A 19,457-nucleotide genomic window follows, 5' to 3' on the forward strand; every position below is an offset into this window, starting at 1 on the left:
CCTCGTGGACTCCTTCCGGTGAGGAGAAATGAACAACGTATTCGATGGGAATCAAAAGCCCTTATTCCTGATAACAGAAGTATAGTCTAGATTGAACAAAAAGGGAATTCTCCTTGTAATCGTAGTTATTTGATGTGTGTGTGCCTGTGAGGGAGAATACTCAATGCCTTCCCCAAAATGGAAAGCTAAGCAGGCCACAGGAGTGTGACATGCATGAGTCAGTTGACTTCCTTCTAATCACCCTCTCTCGCTGTCTTTTGCAGTTGGTTTCCCACATGGAGATGCTTCGGGACTCAATGGAAGGTAAATATGCCCTATGTTGACATGATACTATGTGCTATAGTATGTACTGTACCCTGGCTATCCAGAGACCGACTGGCCTGATAAGTGTGAATATATCTTGTGAAGGTTAATTTCGATGTTTCTCCATTGGAATCTGAAAGTAATGCCCAAATGTCTGTCTAGGCCTGGTGTGCTGGGAGGCAACATGGGCAACTACCCGTGGTTGGCGGACTCTTGGCCCACCACAAACCTAGTGCACAGTGGAAAAGAGGCCATCAACTGCTGCACCTCCAAACATGACACAGCTGAGAGATACTACAATGGTAGGACACTGCATACACTGCTACAGTTTCAGGAACGCTCAGTGGTGTAGTGGTCCCTGGAGAAGTGGGTAGACTGTAATTCACGTTCCCCCGGCCACTTTTATATATATATATATATATATATATATATATATATATATATATATATATATATATATATATATATATATATATATACTTACTAGTTTAAACTACTTTTGCTGGGCAGTCATTATTTACGGCAGTGTAGACGTAATTATTGGTGTCTACAAAAACAACATTTTGATTGAATTATAGGCTACAATTTAACAAGGAGAACAATTAGGCTACAGTACCATAATCTGAACATTACTGAATTTAGTTCATTAATACAAATATTTCAAACCAACTCACTAAGTTAATTTGAACCCAAGCAGCTGCCAAAATAATGGAATTGGAATAATGGAATAATAAACATTATTATAGAAAGCAGGCTAAATTGCGCCCCCCACCCCCGCAATGTGTGACTGTTTCTCTCTTCACATACAGTAACAGGATGTTTTATTTTATTATTCTCGTGAATTCCTGCCCAGCTTGATCTGCTCTGTGTTAGTGAGTAGACGCAAAGCCGTCTGAAAAATAAGTAGGTAGACGGCTACCGTTCCACTACACCACTGGGAACGGTTCATATCTCTGATTTTGTAATCTTATCCTAGGATAATAGCTGCTTTGACAGAATTTTGTCTCTTTGTTTTTTTACTTCACTTGAAAAATCTCTTGGTTATTCACGTGTTAATTGAGTTTCATGAGTCTCAGGGCCTTGAATCCACATAGAGCTCAACAGTCACGTGACTTTTCGTGACATTTCCCACCCTGGAAGTAAGGTCTCCGTTTTCAAAATGTCTATGGAGAAAATGAATGGGGGAACTTACTTCCGGCGTGGGAAACATCCCGAAAGGTCACGTGACTGTTGAGCTCCATATAGTAGTAGTTCAAAATGCATGGGCGCCAATGAGATGAGCAGAATCCTTTATTTCGATGAAAACGAGCAAACGCATTCTTTGCTCAAACAACACTAAGTGATTAAACTCTTCACAATATCTCCTCCCGCTCCCTCCATCCTAGAAGCAGGTATCTCCAACTACCTGAATCAGACGGAGAAGTACAGCATGGGGGGCTCCACCGAGGGTCCCATCTACAGCACCATCGACCCCACCAGCGAGGACTTGCACGGCTTCAGCTACGCCCAGCACACCTCCACCACTCCCTACGCCTCCACCTCCATCATGCCTTTCAGCAGCCAGACGCAGGCGCCGGCCCCCAGCGCCGAGCAGGCCGACGAGGGGCACTGGATCACCCAGCCGGGGCCGTCTGGAGCGCAGTATGCCCAGCCCGACCGCTGCAACGGTGAGGAAGAGACCATAACCATAACCATGTTTTTCACTCTTCTGTTTTAAGTTCTGCCCCCATGTTACATAGGATATGGAACAAATACATTATAGCAGTGGTTGGCTTTAGTACCCTCCTTTCCCTGATTTCTGAATCCAAGTACCCCCTTTACCTGACTACAACATTTTGCTTAGAAAATGGCAAGAGAAAACTATGGCAATGATGCAATGAATGAATGATAACCCACCTTTTGAAGAATATAACATTACAAAATGAGAAATGGAGTGAAAGAGTTGCAATTAAATCTGCCTCCTGAGCAGATTTATTTGAACATCAAATTTATTTTCATGATTTATTCTTACATTTAAAAATGTTCCTCTTTCTCTCAAGTACCCCCTGTAGTACCTCCTCTTACCTCTGGGGGGTATGCGTACCCCAGTTTGGGAACCACTGCATTATAGAAACTTCAAATTTAATGCTTTAAGATGCTGAATTCAGATTAATACCACCCATGTGTTATGTGAAGGCAAGTATGTTGATAGAAATAATTCATAACAAATGTATTATTTAGTTTAATTAATATTAGCATAATTGTCTATGTTTAGTTAATATCATGGTGATTATGTCAGGAAATTAGGAAGCTCAAGTGCCTCTTGTTTAATCAGTTGTTTTTATTATAGGTTTTACACCTGTTGCTGTCTCAGAAGTGAGTGTTCCTGCAACAATTATTAAAGTAACATGAAAGATTAAATGAAGCTAAACTCCCCACCACTCGCAATTTGAATCAATACAGTAAAAAGAAAAAACCATGCCACAAATTAAATCAATGAATGGATGAATAAATGAATAAATGAATAGATTAATGTTCAAAATACATACTACAGCATGCGCTGGGATGCGTCATCAGTGATGTTAGCTGGGGTCGTAAGGTGTTTCGGGTCTGTCAACATCATACACCCTCGCCCAGTAGACCCAGCCGAGGCCGATTAAGACCCCGACCCGCGTCCCGGAAGCAGCCGCTCACGGATCAGCCTTCTTACTCTGTCTGCAACGTTGCCCGTGGAAGGGCTGATCACGCCCAATCCGCTGCAATAGAGCTAGTGCTACACCGCAGTATTGAAAGACCCTTCGGTGCATGGAGGCTCAGGCCCTGTGGGTTTATCCCGGCCACGCTCCTCCTTCGTCTCACCAGACCCTCCCTGGGGAAAAGGCAATCCTACCATGCCGTACCATCATGGCGTACCATGGGCAGAGGATGCCTCAAGAAGGCCTGTGCGCTGCACGTCATTCGCCTGCGCCGAGCACCTCGCTCTAGCCTGAAGGACCCCAGGCCGCGCCGATCTTTACACAGATTTTCAGGAGGCTAATCCGTAGCGTTTGTGGAGTTCTCCCTCACGAGAGAGCCAGGCTGGGGTGCTAAACCCATCCTGTACCGGGTGCCGTCTCTCCGACTGTCAACTGTCTCTCCAGCTTGTCACCAAACTATACTTGGTTGTCACCTAGTCTATTCCTAAGTGTCACTGGCCAGGCGAGCCAGGATTCTACGTTCAAAATACATACTACAGCATGCGCTGGGACGCGTCATCAATGATGTTAGCTGGGGTCGTAAGGTGTTTCGGGTCTGTCAACATCATACACCCTCGCCCAGTAGACCCAGCCGAGGCCGATTAAGACCCCGACCCGCGTCCCGGAAGCAGCCGCTCACGGATCAGCCTTCTTACTCTGTCTGCAACGTTGACCGCGGAAGGGCTGATCACGCCCAATCCGCTGCAATAGAGCTAGTGCTACACCGCAGTATTGAAAGACCCTTCGGTGCATGGAGGCTCAGGCCCTGTGGGTTTATCCCGGCCACGCTCCTCCTTCGTCTCACCAGACCCTCCCTGGGGAAAAGGCAATCCTACCATGCCGTACCATCATGGCGTACCATGGGCAGAGGATGCCTCAAGAAGGCCTGTGCGCTGCACGTCATTCGCCTGCGCCGAGCACCTCGCTCTAGCCTGAAGGACCCCAGGCCGCGCTGATCTTTACACAGATTTTCAGGAGGCTAATCCATAGCGTTTGTGGATTTCTCCCTCACGAAAAATTAATTAAATATTGATACAATGGTTACCTTCAAGTAAACCATTGTGTTTCTCGGTGTGTTCTCTTCCAGGTAAGCCCAAGCAGAAGGCGATGGGCAAGGCTGTCAAGACGCCATCTCTGAGCTGGACGGAGCCCCTGCCCCCCCCTCCCTCCTCTGGGGAGCTGGAACAGTGTTGCCCTGCCGACCAACCTCCAGAGCACGAGGACATGGACATAAGGTGAGTCAGAGTCTCTCACACAGCTATGATCACGCCTCACCCCTCCCCTCTAACAGGCACATTACCTATTGAGCCCAACACACTTCCTACGCCTCTGGCGTTGACCCTGGTCAATTGTCTTACTGATTGAGCTGTTTTCACAACCCTTAAAATACAATTAACTGCGTAGCTCTTGGAACAAAACTACCATTCACCATCCCTCTGTTAGCATCAGTCCCACCTAAGGGGAAGCTTCACCTACAGTTTTGCCAGCGCCAATGCCCTCCGTCTTGAGTTAAGCCCAAATGAACAGCTTTAATATGGAAGCAGTGTAACACGCAGGATTTAAAGGCAGCAGCAGTAAAACAAGCAAGCTGCTGTTGGCAGTATCTTTGACACACAGATAAAGATGAGACACATTTTACATATTAGGCTTTTAGCTAATGTAGGCAAGGCAACAGAAAAATGGTCTGTGCTTTACAACATTAATACAAATATAAGCACTGAATTAAAAACACCAGAAATCCACCACACTCACTTTGACATGGCAGCATCCTATTTTCTCAATTCTAAACCTTCAGAACAGGACAGAAACTTCTGTCCTTCCTCTCCGCAGCTCGGACGAGGAGTGGTGCCCTCCCCTCCCGGAGAGGACCTACCTGATGGAGGGCTGTGAGGACGGCCCCGCCCCTCCGCACAGGGCTAATGCCTCGTCCCCGGCCACCTCCTACAGCCACCAGTCCACGGCCACGCTCACGCCCTCGCCCCACGACGAGAGCCGGGCCCCCCACGACCTGCCCCGCCCCAACCAGCCTGACGGCCAGCAGCTGACAGGGTATGCCACGGACAGGAGCCCCTAAGGCACTACAGCCAAGTCATGGCCCTAAAAGGAACTAGCTTGTTTGGGGGGGGAAATAACGCAGTTTGATATGTCTTTTGCAGCTTCTTCTTTTTTTTCTTCTTTTTTTTTCCCGACGCCTTCACACCTACCATTCACATCTATGGTATTGCCGATAAAGACTTTAAAATTAAATATCGCATCGGCCCGAAACTAACATTTCTGCCGATATGAGAGGCCAATAAAATTACGCTATGCCCAAATGCTCGATGCTTACAGAAATAGAAATGTGCCATGTTTTACTTAACCTCATTTGAAGTAGTGAATGTGTACATTTTGAAAGGCATTGTATTTATGTCTGAAAAAAGGCGAGACAAACCTGAATAGGGCAGGTGCAGAGCTCGAGGGAGGAATAGTAGAGGAAAGAATAAAGCTCGCACACTGCAAGGCTCCAGTTGAGTGTATTTATTTTACACCGACAGGTAACGTTTCGGGCACCCTGAGGAAGGGCAGGGTGCCCGAAACGTTACCTGTCGGTGTAAAATAAATACACTCAACTGGAGCCTTGCAGTATGCGAGCTTTATTCTTTCCTCATTGTATTTATGTCTGCCAGTGGGCCATCACAATAAGAGTAGGCATAATCATGTGTAAATGCCACAACAGAAGAGACTTGTTCTCTGAAATTAGGTGGAAAAATGTGCGCATTTATCTGTATCGGCAATCAGCTAAAAGAGTTGGAAAATATCGACATATCGAATATCGGTAAAAAATACAATATCGTGCATCCCTAACAGCCATACATCATTGCCACAAATCAGCCTGGATTCCGGTGATTTTTCCCTCTCCAGTAACGTGTTGCTCTCATCTCCCACAGCAGAAGGCTACCCTGCGGTCCGGTGCCAGTTCCCCATGCGCCAAGCCCACCTCTCACCCAGTCCAACCCCAACCTCTCCGGCCAACAGCATCACAGCCCGTCGGAGGTTGGCACGCTGCAGTGCCAAAGCCCCGCCCATCGCTGCCTCCTGCATGAAGACGGCGTAGGCCCCACCACACCCGGTAAAGTGGCACACAAACCCGTGCACTGGTAAAGTGGCACACAAACCCGTGCACTGGTAAAGTGGCACACAAACCCGTGCACTGGTAAAGTGGCACACAAACCCGTGCACTGGTAAAGTGGCACACAAACCCGTGCACTCGCACATGTAGGGCTGGGTAATGTGGGGGAAATCTCTGGGGGAAATCACATGAAGAAGTTACTGTTCATCCTATTAGACTGAATGTTAATGTTAGGTGGGATGCCAAATATAAAACTGAAATATTTAAATAATATTCGTACCATACCTCATTTTGTTTGAGTTGCATCACTATATCCCAAAATCACCATATCATCATGATATGATTCCACTGAAAGACAACAAATTATGCCTGCACTCTCTCTCTCTCTCTCTCTCTCTCTCTCTCTCTCTCTCTCTCTCTCTCTCTCTCTCTCTCTCTCTCTCTCTCTCTCTCTCTCTCTCTCTCTCTCTCTCTCTCTCTCTCTCTCTCACACACACACACACACACACACACACACAAAGGCAGCTGTACACGCGTGCATCCATGGTAGAATTGTGTTGATTTGCATTTGCATGGAGCAGCTGTTATAAAAGCCAGCACACACTCTGTCCATTTCTTGTTAATACTGAGAAATACAGTTTCTGATGGCATTGTTGTTCCCCTCTTCACACAGTGCACGGTCGTCCCTCCCCAGCAGACACACACACTCCCCTCAGCCAAAAATCACGGGTGAAAAAAAAGACGTCCAAGAGTGCAGCGTACAGAAGAGACATGCAAGGAGGTGAGTCCTGATCTCCTCGGATTGTCCTCCAGTTCATCATACAGAGGTCTCATTCTTTACTCCAATTTGCTTTTACAAATGCAGAACTCTTTTTTCACTGACATTTGTTCAGTGAGACAAGAAGGAATTTAAAAAGTTGTTGAACACACAGAAAAGAATTTGCTAAAAGCAGAATCACGCATGACCAAGGCCAGACATTGTTCAGTTATCAAATCAATTCAGTAACCTGAATGTCTTTGCTGTCATTATTCATTTAACTAAAGTGATTAATTTACTAAATACATGAACACGTATGGGTAATTCAGAATTTCAGCATGTACTGGTACTGCAATGGTAGATTCCCTGCCTACCAACACGAGGGTCACAGGTTCGAGCCCCTGTGTTACCTCTGGCTTGGTCGGGTGTCCATACAGGCACAATTGGCTGGTGTCTGCAGGTGGGAAGCTGGATTAAGGGTATGTGTCCTGGTTGCTGCACTAGCGCCTCCTCTGATAGGTCTGTTCGGGGGGGAGGGGAACTGCGCTAACAGTAGAAATCCTCACTGTCAGGTGAAAAGAAGCGGCTGGTGACTGCACATCTATCGGTGGAAGCATGTGCTAGTCTACAAGTCTCCCCAGATCGGCAGGGGGGGTGGAGCAACGACCAGGACAGCAAGGGAATTGGCCATGTACAATTGAGGAGAAAAACGGGGGGCTCAGAAAAAACTTGATAAAAAAAGAATTACAACATGTACACAGATATTCTGCAATGCCACTGTGACTCATACACATATATACCATTTGTATCCTGCCTGAATGCATGGTACACAGTTTGTCAGTACATTATGTTTAGCAGGTTGTCATCTCCCAAACAGATTGGAACCGATAATGATGAAAAGTCGCACTGCACCGCCTAACCTGGAATCTCATTAGACACAATGCAACTGCGCACAAATCAAAGCCCATCATTTTAATGAGGAATAACGCTCAAGTCAAAAAGTCATTGTTCATTTAAATATGTCCTTGTTTTGTAAGGGAAAGTGATGCTAGAACTAGTCTCTTGGGTCAATTATGCATGGGAACACCAAAATGCTCCCACTGTTCTTATGTGCCTATTATCTAAAAGAGAGACTAAAAATAGCCTGAATGTGTCTGATGAAAAAGGCAGTGACAGTCAACAGAACACAAAGGAAGTGTATCTTTTGAAGTCGTTTGGATGGATTTAGGCACACAATTGAGGCAAGGACGCTCTCGAGCCATTGAAGAAACTATGGATCAGGGCTTAGTTTCTCCCAAGACTCAAATATGATGTTGAATCTCTGCGCTCGGCAATGAGTCTGTGCCACTTCACAGCCACAGCTGCTGTTTTGAGGGCGGGTCTAGGGGTCCAAATTCAATGACTGACAGGTCGTAGCACCAATGAGAGAGTGGTTCGTTTTGAGACTACTTCTGCAGTAACCTTCACCGTTTATCTGCAAATACACATATGTTTGCTTTTTTCCTTCTCTCATCAACCGTTTGGTCCATGTCTTTTGTGTTCAGACCTGCCCCCGCCTCCTGAGCCGCCCCCGGAGGACAGCAGGCTGCAGGGCCCCCCGGGGGGCCTGGAGGCCGGCCACGTGGCTGCTGGAGCTCCGTCCTCCCTGGAGAAGAGGCAACACAGCCACCAGAGGAAGGGCTCAGGCCCCAGACAGACCGACAGTAAGATGAAGTCTACCCTTTCCACAGAATGTCCTAATTCAGTCATCATTTGATTTGGGCTTTGCAGAATCAAATGTGTGAAAAGCAAAGGAACACTACATTAACCAAACACACACAAAAAACTAACGGAAATTGCGAAAGACTTAAATTGCGGTCGGACCTTTATGAAGAGGATTCATACAATTTTGGAAATGTTTGCTATGATCAATCGAGCAGTGGAGCCTGTCGCTATTGAATCAAGCGGCCGAAACCACAGGTGAATTTTGAAGCCAATACGGAAGTGACGGCAAATGACAATTCATCTAATGTCCACTAGATTCTAGCTCAACTCCATGCAAGTCAAATGGCACAATACATTATTTCAACAAGAGGTTAGGGTCTCACTCTCAGTAGCTAATTTCACTCCTTCTAATGTGTATGCTTATGTTGATTTTCAAAATAATTGCGTCATTAACGAGATATAACGGTTATAAAATGGGATTGTTTTCCTAGTGATTGACAGGTCGCCTGTCCAGTGATCGACAGGTCTTCGATTATGGGCCAATAGCATGTGGAGGTGCAGCTCAAATGTCAACATGGTGGCGCTCATAAACCCAATCTCCAGCCTTGAAATCATCCATTCAGAAACCAATGGGTGACATCACACTCACTGCGTCCATCGTTGTTGTTGTTGTTGTTTTACAGTGCTGTGTATTGAAGTTGTCAGATAAAAGAGAAGAGTTAATACAGTTAGGATTAGTTTGGGACATCTGTCATCAGAACGTTTGCAGTTGGTACATCTCTCAAAATTAACATTTAGCTTCACAATTCTGATCTAATCTAACTCTATCCCTACGCCAATACAATGGTGTGCTGCCTATCACCAAAGGGCATTGATTTGAACCCTATCTTCTTTCCCCTGTCCTTCCCTCGGCAGATGAAGAGTTAATGGCGTATGGTGGAAAGGCTGCTTACCTCTCCAGGAGTCAGATGTCCAGTAACTGCTCCACCACAGGAAGCTCCTCATCCAGAGGCTCCACGGGCTCCCGGGGGCTCAACTCGGCCAGGAAACACAGCGAGGTGAGACATGGCAGCCGCCTGTTAATTGACGCTACTGATCTTGTAATGTCAGTAAGGCTTTACGGTTGGAAAACGCTCTGTTTTGAGCTCCAACAGTTTAAATAATACGCCAAATGCCTGCGGAGCCCTACTTACGAGAATGGGGATACAGACTTGTGGCTAGATGACCGTTCCTGCCATCAAGAGGTTCATGTGATTTACTAATATCTACATATCATCTCTTCTGCTCCATAAAACACACATAACGTCCCTATTCCCACAGCAGACAGGCATGCATACAAATCTGCCATGACATCTACTCTGATAGGCTTTTTACAGTGCGGAACAATGTTAAGCGTGCACGCCCGCTGCTCTCTCCCCCATCTGGAGTGCACTTGTGAGGGCACACTTCGCTGTGTGAGCGAGCGCTCTTTTCAGTGCCCCAGCAGGCTGCCCCGCCAGGAGCCGCCAATGTCTTTTATGGTGGAACAAGCTGCGCCGAGCGAACGGAAAGCTCTGCAGGGTCGCGTGCTACAGTATCAGAGCAGCAGGGTCACGTGCTACAGTATCAGAGCAGCAGGGTCACGTGCTACAGTATCAGAGCAGCAGGGTCGCGTGCTACAGTATCAGAGCAGCAGGGTCACGTGCTACAGTATCAGAGCAGCAGGGTCGCGTGCTACAGTATCAGAGCAGCAGGGTCACGTGCTACAGTATCAGAGCAGCAGGGTCGCGTGCTACAGTATCAGAGCAGCAGGGTCGCGTGCTACAGTATCAGAGCAGCAGCCACTAACAAAGCTCTGCGGGGTCGCGTGCTACAGTATCAGAGCAGCAGCCACTAAAGCTCTGCGGGGTCGCGTGCTACAGTATCAGAGCAGCAGCCACTAAATCTCTGGGGTCGCGTGCTACAGTATCAGAGCAGCAGCCACTAAAGCTCTGTGGGGTCGCGTGCTACAGTATCAGAGCAGCAGCCACTAAAACTCTGTGGGGGTCGCGTGCTGCAGTATCAGAGCAGCAGCCACTAAAGCTCTGTGGGGTCGCGTGCTACAGTATCAGAGCAGCAGCCACTAAAGCTCTGCGGGGTCGCGTGCTGCAGTATCAGAGCAGCAGCCACTAAAGCTCTGTGGGGTCGCGTGCTACAGTATCAGAGCAGCAGCCACTAAAGCTCTGTGGGGTCGCGTGCTGCAGTATCAGAGCAGCAGCCACTAAAGCTCTGTGGGGTCGCGTGCTACAGTATCAGAGCAGCAGCCACTAAAGCTCTGCGGGGTCACATGCTACAGTATCAGAGTAGCAGCCACTAACAATGTGCTTGACATGGCATCCCTCAGCGCGACTGTAGGTTAACCGCCTTACCAACACAGTACAGTATCCTGAGCCAAAATTATGGCTGGGAATTTGTGGAAACGCTTTACCAGAGTCAGAATCAGCACAGAATCGACTATCTAATTCAACCTGTGCAAAAAGGAGACAATAGCCCTGTTCGAAAGCGGGCCCTATTACCAAAATAGTGGACTATAAAGTGTGTGCACCTTCTTCTTTCTTTTTTTACTCATTCTCAACTGTTAATTTGATTCACTAATAGTCCACTATAAAATACCCACAATGCACTGTAATTTCTAGTGAACAGCGAATGTACCATACATTTTCTTTATGAAAACAAGACCATGGTCAAAATAAAATGCAAAGACAGGTTTTGCTTCCCTGTATAGCTGCTAGGGCTGTGTAGCTGCTAGGCCTGGGCCATATGGACAAAATTCAATATCACAAAAAAGGAATAAAAACAGCGTGTACACTGCAGGGCTCCAAAGTTCAGTTGCATTTATTTCACTGAGGTAACAGGTGAAATAAATAGGTTTCGAGCAGTAAGACTGCTCTTCATGAGACGGATCATAACATTCATTTTGCGTCAATATTGTAGGAATGACTATTGGTGCTTTCGCAAAAATATTTACACAATGAGATTTTTGATCAATAATCAGTGATATATATATAGATATAATGACTAAAGGTGCGTTCACACCAACTTATTAAAGTTTTTTGCTGGCATCGAGTTTACATACAAAGTCAATGCAAACGAGTGATTGAGCGTATATTCGCCCGGGAGAAAAATCGCTGGGCGTACGAGCGACAGAGAATTCGCGAAAATTCGCTCGTCGCCGAGATGAAATATCCCAACTCGAGCGAAATTACGCTGGCAAAAGTCGCTGGCTGCTCAACACTGATTGGCTGCCGTGTGAGTGAAGGATCACACTGGCTTGGAACAAACCGCTGGTTTATTAGTGTGGCAACAAATCGCATTGACAGGCTGACAGCTGACATGAAGTGAAGTCTGTACTACCGGTATAGATATGCAAGCTCGCATTAGGAGCATGCTGATAGGCTTAGTTTGTAAACAACTACGGTGGCTCGTAGTGGACAAACAGCATGACATTGCGTTTTCATCCTGTCTAACGTTAGGCAGATGTCCGTCAATTCTTGTGCCTGTTGACGAGCGATTTAAACACAGCGACAGAGCGATTTCAAAGGGTTGAATCGAGCGACAGGGAGAAAAATAAATATCTCTGTGTGAACACAGCTTAAGTGGGTAAAGGCAAATAATAGAACAGCTAGAACAGTCTGTACTCACTTTGTAATGCAGCCATTAAAACCAGGAAAAGACAACACTATCACGATATTATGATATCCAAAATCTAAGACGACATATAGTCTCATATCACACTATCGATATATTGCCTACCCCTACTGCAGAGGAACATCAGAAAAGGACAAAGGAGGAGCTCACATATAGTGTAACCTGTTGAAGTAGTGTATGAGTGTTTAATGAACCAATACTGTTTCCCACAGGAACATTTCTGGATGGACGAATCAAGCAGAATATGAGTAATCCAATAGATGTATATAATACTGGAAATGACATGGAATTAAGTCAGGCAGCGTACGCGTGGGTTTATGACAAAATGGCTGATTTAAGCGGCGTGTGATGAATGAAAGCGGATACTGCAGCGGCTTTGATGTGCTGTTCTGCCAGTTTAATGATGTAACTTGAGGCTTGGCCATAAAGATCTGCAGGGAGAAAGAGAGAAAGGACGGCCCCATCACGGGTCAGTCACCTTTGACCCCAACACACATCTAACACGGGAATGTGGCAAAGACACTTGTAAAAGTGACATGCACACAATTGCTCTTTTCACTTACTTTTCTCACAGAGAGAGAGAGAGCTCTCTTGTCTCCCGTGCTCTGCAGGTCACCCCCTGTGGAGCAGTAAGGAACACCTCAGTCCCCCCCCCAAGTGACCCTTCCTGCTCTTTTCGCGCCTCGGCAGGAACATGAAAGCTTGACCTCGTTTGCAGTAAAGTTCTGCGTGCTTCCACAGGAAGGCTGGATTGGGTTACCCCCTCTTCCTGTGGTGCCGCTGCTGACCGCTATCTTTCTCCCTTGACCGACTTGGTCAGTCCTGGGGGGAGGGGGGGTTGGGGGGCGTTGTGGAATGATCTGTTGGTTATGTATATGGCCACGTCTAACACATGGACAATGGACACATTACATGACTGAACCGACTATGAAGAGACTAGACATCATACACTGAAAGCAATAGTTCACCCAAAACATTCTGTCATCATCTACTCACCCTCATCCCTCATGCAAGTTGAAACACAGGTTCCAAAAAGACCTATATTTTTCCGCCATTTAGTGCAAATCTTCACTACAGTACAGTTGATTGATTTGCAACAAATAATGGTGTATAGGTCTTTCCATTCACGGTGTGATCATTTGTCTCGTTTTGTTTTGGAACTCAAAGAACTGCTCCCCATTGACTTCAGTTGTTTTGGAGAAGGCTGCTACAATGTGTGTCATATGGACTAACAAATTAGTCGCAATGCCAAATCATGGCTAGAATCAACAAGTGAGCTGACTGTGGGCTTAAGATCGGAAGATCAGGGGTTTGAATTTCTGGAAGGGGTAGGTTAGATAATCTGAGCAGGGAAAATGAATAATCCTGCCTAACCCTCAATAATTACTATCCATGTGCTTTTGAGCAATGCATTCATTTCCCATGTGTGAGTACTTGTGCAAATATATGAATATGGAGCAGGGTGGTGCTGAAAGAACGACAAAATGAGGATGGGTAAATGCTAAAATATCTTTGGTTGACATGCTTTCTTTCACTGGTATTCACGTTTTGTACTTGAGTAGTTTATTTTTTGTAGGTTTGAACGTTTATTGACGGTTTGTCAATAAACGGTTTCCTCTCTTTTCAGGAAATGAGATAAGGACGCCAGTGGTTCCAAGTGGCCAAGTGGAAACTCGGTGTACCTCCATTGCCTCCATCGTCTTTCCACCATGGAAGCAGTCACCTGAACAACAAAAGAGGAGAACAAGTTGTAGGTTTCAGGATACCGGACTCTGTTTCATCGCTGTGAATGAACAAAGGACTTCTCTCATCATGTTTTTTGGTATTACTATGATTATTTATGAGCTATCGAGTTCTCGCTCCACTTCCTTATTTGTAAATACCTATCTCTGTACTGTTCTTTTGTGGGCTCTGGATACAGGGAAAGAGATGTATATTGTATTTATGACGATAAAAAAAATACACAAATGTAAAACAAAACAACAACAACAACAACACCACAACAAAAGGTCAGTTTTTATAAAAAGCTCATGTCGTCTTGAATGTGCCAACTTTTTCTTTTTTCTTTTTGTTTAAATGTATACTTTTGGAAGAAAAGAAAGCATTAACTGCTGTTGCACTCTCTTGTTGTCATGGCAAAACAACAGAAAATATGAAGCACAAAGTGTCGTCGGTTGAGCGGGAGGGTCAGAAAAGCCAAAACGAGCGCGGCGTTCTCGCTCCTGGATGGACGCCTCGGCCTGAGCGCTCCCCCCCCCCCCCCCGGGAACCCTGCACCCATGTGGTCCTCTAAGAATGTCATTCTTTTTCTACCTTTTCTTTGTCTTGTCTTGACAGGCTTTCTAAAAGTGTAAGATTGTAACCCCCCTCCACTCCTCTCCCCTCCCCTTGTTCATTTGAGGGAATGTTTGCTGCAATTGTGCGATAGAATTTGCATATTCTTTCAAAAAAAAAGATGAAAAAAATACTTCTGTGGACTAACTTTTTTGTACTCTTGTTGTTTTGTAAAAGTACAATAAAATACATTTGCTGAACTACGTCTTAAAACCTGCACTTATTTCTGTCCAGGAAGCTCCTGCTAGCACTAATTGAATAAATGCATCCCACTTACTGTACTGTTCTATTAGATAGACTCTCCTATAGAGCTGTCGAAAATAATCGATTCAGAGATGCATCGCGATGCTTAATAGGACGATTCTGAATCGATTAACAAATATCAAAAATCGATTATTTAAAATATATTTTTTTTAATAATCAAATAAAATAGAATGTAAGTACATGCAGTTGTTTATTTTAATTATGGATCATAATACAATGCAATTCCAAATGCACTTTTATTTTAAAAGTAGCCAGCCACACAGTGAGAAAAAAGAAAGTGAGAAAAAATAAATCATGTATTGCGGAAAAAGTGATGCTTCGATTTAAGATGCATCGTATAATCGAATCGAATCGAATCGTAGACTTGTATAATCGTATCGAATCATGAGATCAGTGAAGATGCACAGCTCTACTCTCCTAGACAACGCCAGCTATAATCACAATCTTATATAGCACTCTCAAAACAATAAAAAAAAAAAAAAATTACCTTTATTTTATACAGGGGGAGTCTCACTGAGAGCAATGCTCTCTTTTTCAGGAGCGCCCTGTTCACATTCACACACACATTCATACCTTGAAGCTGACCAGTACAACCACAGTCTGATCTGCTGGCCACTGATCAGCTCCACTGGAGCGGTTGGGGATAAGAGCCTTGCTCAAGGGCACCTCAGTGGTGGTAATGAGGGAGGGGCACTGCCTTTTCCTGTTACCAAGGAGAAGAAAAACAACAGCAAAAGCAATTAACTCAAGGTAAACAAAGTAATAAGAGTAAATCATGAAATGGAGGTTGAACCCCCCCCCCCCAGGAACCCCATCAAGGACCCCTGGGGGTCCCCAGACCCCACTTTGAGAATCACTGGCCTAACCACATAGAGGGATCCCTGTTGTCATCATATTTACATGACATATATTTGTATAAAGTGTGCCCAAAGCCAAACTTCATTCAGCATTTGCCAAAGTGGGTCATAGGTTAGAAAAAGTGGGACTATACTGTAATTCAAGTCCTGATTGTAGGCAACCCCCAATATGAAAGAAAATATAAAGTAGGCTAATACACAAGGGTATTAATGTGTTAATATTTTAATAATGCACATCTGAATGCTTTCCTGATATCACTTGGGGCTTCCAAATTGATTTCTGGCTATTTTTCTCTCGATCTTTGCTCTCCATTATAAAAGATAAAATCACTCAGATCAATTGGATTCAATTAAGGTACGCAAGTGCCACACCTTGCCCTATCAAATTGACATCCTTGGATAGTGAGGACCTGGGTAATATTTATATATTTTTTTTATATTTATTTTATTTTATTTGACAGGGACAAAGACAGTCACAAACTGTCCCAGACTTAGCTAGGAAGCAAAATTTCATCTGCAGTCCCTGGGTCCCTAGATGATACAAGGACAATCAAAAACACAATAAAACAGTTACAATGTAAATCTGATACACATGTATTAGGGATGTCCGATATTATCGGTCCCCCGATATTATCGGCCGATATTAGCATAAAAAGTTAATATCGGAAAATATCGGTATCTGTTTTTATGCCAATAATGACACACAACTTTAACTAGACATGCATACTGTATATACATCAAACTCTTGAGCTACTTCTGCTCTCACTCAAAATGTCCAAATATAAGCGATGTGATGTATAGTTTTTGAGTGTGAGTGTGTGAGTTTTGTGTTTGTTTGGAGTAGTTTTCTTATTTTGCACAGACAATGTTTACATTTGGAAAGCCTTGTTGCATTTATGAATGCATCCAGTGGGGCATCACAATAAAAGTAGGCATAATAAATGTGTTAATTCCACGACAGGAGATATGTGATGTTGTTACCTGAAATTTGTTTTGGTGAAAAAAAGCCTGCATATATTATCGGTTGATATCGGAATCGGAAATTAAGTGTTGGACAATATCGGCATATCGGATATCGGCAAAAAAAACAATATTGGACATCCCTAACATGCATGTACATAATCCAATTATAATAATCAATAATCCATAATATCCAGCTGCATTAGGCCATCTTACTCCTGATGGGCTAGAGAGGTTTGAGGCTGATTTAAAATAACAGCACCAAAACAACCAGAACCTCGCCTAGTTTATGTACAGGTGGTCCCCTAATATAAATTGGATTTCTTATCTCTATTGCAAAAGCGATAAGAATGTCCCACTTTATCCAAAACATGCTGTCTCACTTCATGAATCCGGGTCTGATGAATTAGGGGCAACTCAAACAAGAAAAAAAAGGAAAATAAACAAATAAAAACATTTGATTTTTGATGCACCAATATTATGCACTTTCCTAACAAATACTAATGAGAGCCATGCATACATGTACGGTATATAGAATCTGATCCAAATATTCAATTGAATCAATTGAGGTTAAGACAACTGCATCAAACAAACTGTTCTTTGACCTTGAGATTTATCGCCAGAGAGAGAGAGAGAGAGAGAGAGAGAGAGAGAGAGAGAGAGAGAGAGAGAGAGAGAGAGAGAGAGAATTATAATTTGGCTGTGCAATCTCACAGTAGCAATTTATAAAAGCGATATTTAATAAGCCAGTGACTGCAGGAGCAGATAAGCTGTGTGACTGTAAAATGAGATATTGATGTGACTCCTGCAAAGTGCCAAAACACTTGAGCCAATAGATGTATGATAACATGTTTGCTTGTATTTTAAGTTTAGTCCGGAGTGACCTCACTATATCCAAAAGACAACCAAGAACCCCTGCCTTATCTTCAGTTCATCAATTCATATCATACAATGTCAGAATAAGCTACAGTATCAAACTATTTCTGGAATATCATAAAATAAATAAATATTGTTTACAAAGTTCTTCCTGTCTTTGAATCTTTCCATTTCTAGAAAGTGGTCATGATGTAAAACCAGGGCAACTTCGGTCCAGGACCACATGCGTCATGTAGCAACCAGGCGACCTCATGCAACTCAAGCCCATTTAAATAAATAGACTGTATCTAAATTGAGCATTGAAATAGGAGAAAAGACAAGCTGACATCCTGAGTAAAGACTCAAAAACTGAGAAAACATGTTGAGAAGAGGTCTGACCCAGTGGCTTACCGAGTTGGACAGCTACATGAAGCTTGATGTTGTGGGTTCAATCCTGATCTGGATACAGTGTTACGTTAGTTTTAAAAACCAACATCCCAAGCACAGATTGAAAAGCCCTGACAAAATGGTTCTAAAACTGAATGACCCAGTGGCTCACAGTGTTTACATAGATTCCGGTAATAGTGTCGTTGAATGTTTTGAGGTTGTGGATTCGAGCCTGAGTCAGTCAGTGAGTTTTGAGGTCTGGCAGCCAGAGGAAAGACTTAAATGCACTCAGATAAGATCTGTGAGTGTGAAGGGGACCTTGTGGTGTGTTGGAGTCACAGACTGCTGAATCATCTCATGTGAGAACGTGCTGACCGTGGTTCGATTCCCTCTTCGCTGCCAGCAACTGGATCAACCATTCCCACTGCGACGGGTGAAGGGGGGCGTGTCCACCACCGAACTTCCAGAGAGCTGTAAGAAGGTGGTTATGAAGGAGGAAGTCCCGCCCAGCTGAAGCTTTTCCAACACATGAAGTTGACCTTTTACGTAGCATTGCACAAAGGTTTACTATGTCAATTCCTTTCTCCAGTCTCCACATACAGTACCAGCTGCGTATTCTGCTTTTTTTTTTACTTTTTTTTTTTTTACCTTTATTTATACAGGGGGAGTCTCACTGAGACCAATGCTCTCTTTTTCAGGAGTGCCCTGTTCACATTCACACACACATTCATACCTGGAAGCTGACCAGTACAACCACAGTCTGATCTGCTGGCCACTGATCAGCTCCACTGGAGCAGTTGGGGTTAAGGGCCTTGCTCAAGGGCACCTCAGTGGTGGTAATGAGGGAGGGGCAAGTGCTGCCTTTTCACTTTCCCCACCCAGATTTATCCTGCCGGTCCCGGGGATTGAACCGACGACCTTCCGGTCACAAGCTCGCTTCTCTAACCATTGGGCCGCCACTGCCCCTGCTGAGCTACTTCTGACTTCACATGAGCTCACCTTCTTCACATATACAAGGCTTCACACTGACAACAATAAGATGACTAGGTTAGAACCAGCAACCTTCTTCTGAGCTATCTTTCTGCTCTAAGCACATCTGTATTTTACATGCACACACAGGGCTCTATCTTCCCCTTGGCCTTAAATTTGCGTTTATGGCTTGGCCCGGCGCTATTAGTGGGCGTGGTCAAGCACATTCCCTAATTTTCCCTTGGCGCTAAACAGCAGAATCCATTAACCATGCCTTTTTAAGCGTAGAATTATTATTATATTATATTATAAGTGTTGGATTGGTGGTCTCCAGTAAACCAATCACATTCTTCCCTTCCAAGGTCCCGATCCACCAAGATACTCCAGTCCGGTAACTCCGGTTGCGGCTGCATGCTGTCATCTCTTCATGGCAATTTGGATATCTCAGCGCATCACAGATCATAGCCTAAATAAAATTATTCAACCTACAGCCAGGCAAATACAGATCTGTTCAGCAGGGCTGATGGTCTCCCTGTACAATATAGAACGTTAACTATCTGTGACATTCCTGATACCAT

At 44.6% G+C, this 19,457-nt stretch overlaps 1 protein-coding gene across 1 annotated transcript in view; it reads left to right on the forward strand.

Annotated features, from left to right (window-relative positions):
* robo3 (roundabout, axon guidance receptor, homolog 3) overlaps window positions 1–14,009 on the forward strand; it is a gene marked incomplete at its 5' end in the record, with an annotated part of 291,513 nt that extends 277,504 nt beyond the window's left edge. The window contains 10 exons of the mRNA XM_083638663.1: window positions 264–303; window positions 466–605; window positions 1,689–1,970; window positions 4,105–4,252; window positions 4,848–5,066; window positions 5,945–6,126; window positions 6,800–6,907; window positions 8,428–8,586; window positions 9,503–9,645; window positions 13,881–14,009. Of these exons, the coding sequence (XP_083494789.1) occupies window positions 264–303; window positions 466–605; window positions 1,689–1,970; window positions 4,105–4,252; window positions 4,848–5,066; window positions 5,945–6,126; window positions 6,800–6,907; window positions 8,428–8,586; window positions 9,503–9,645; window positions 13,881–13,892 (1,433 nt within the window). The 3' untranslated portion in view covers window positions 13,893–14,009. The remainder of the gene's footprint in view (window positions 1–263; window positions 304–465; window positions 606–1,688; window positions 1,971–4,104; window positions 4,253–4,847; window positions 5,067–5,944; window positions 6,127–6,799; window positions 6,908–8,427; window positions 8,587–9,502; window positions 9,646–13,880) is intronic.
* Window positions 14,010–19,457: the final 5,448 nt, after the last annotated feature.

The sequence above is a fragment of the Poromitra crassiceps genome (assembly GCF_964638095.1).
Source record: "Poromitra crassiceps genome assembly, chromosome: 1".
NCBI lineage: Eukaryota > Metazoa > Chordata > Actinopteri > Beryciformes > Melamphaidae > Poromitra > Poromitra crassiceps.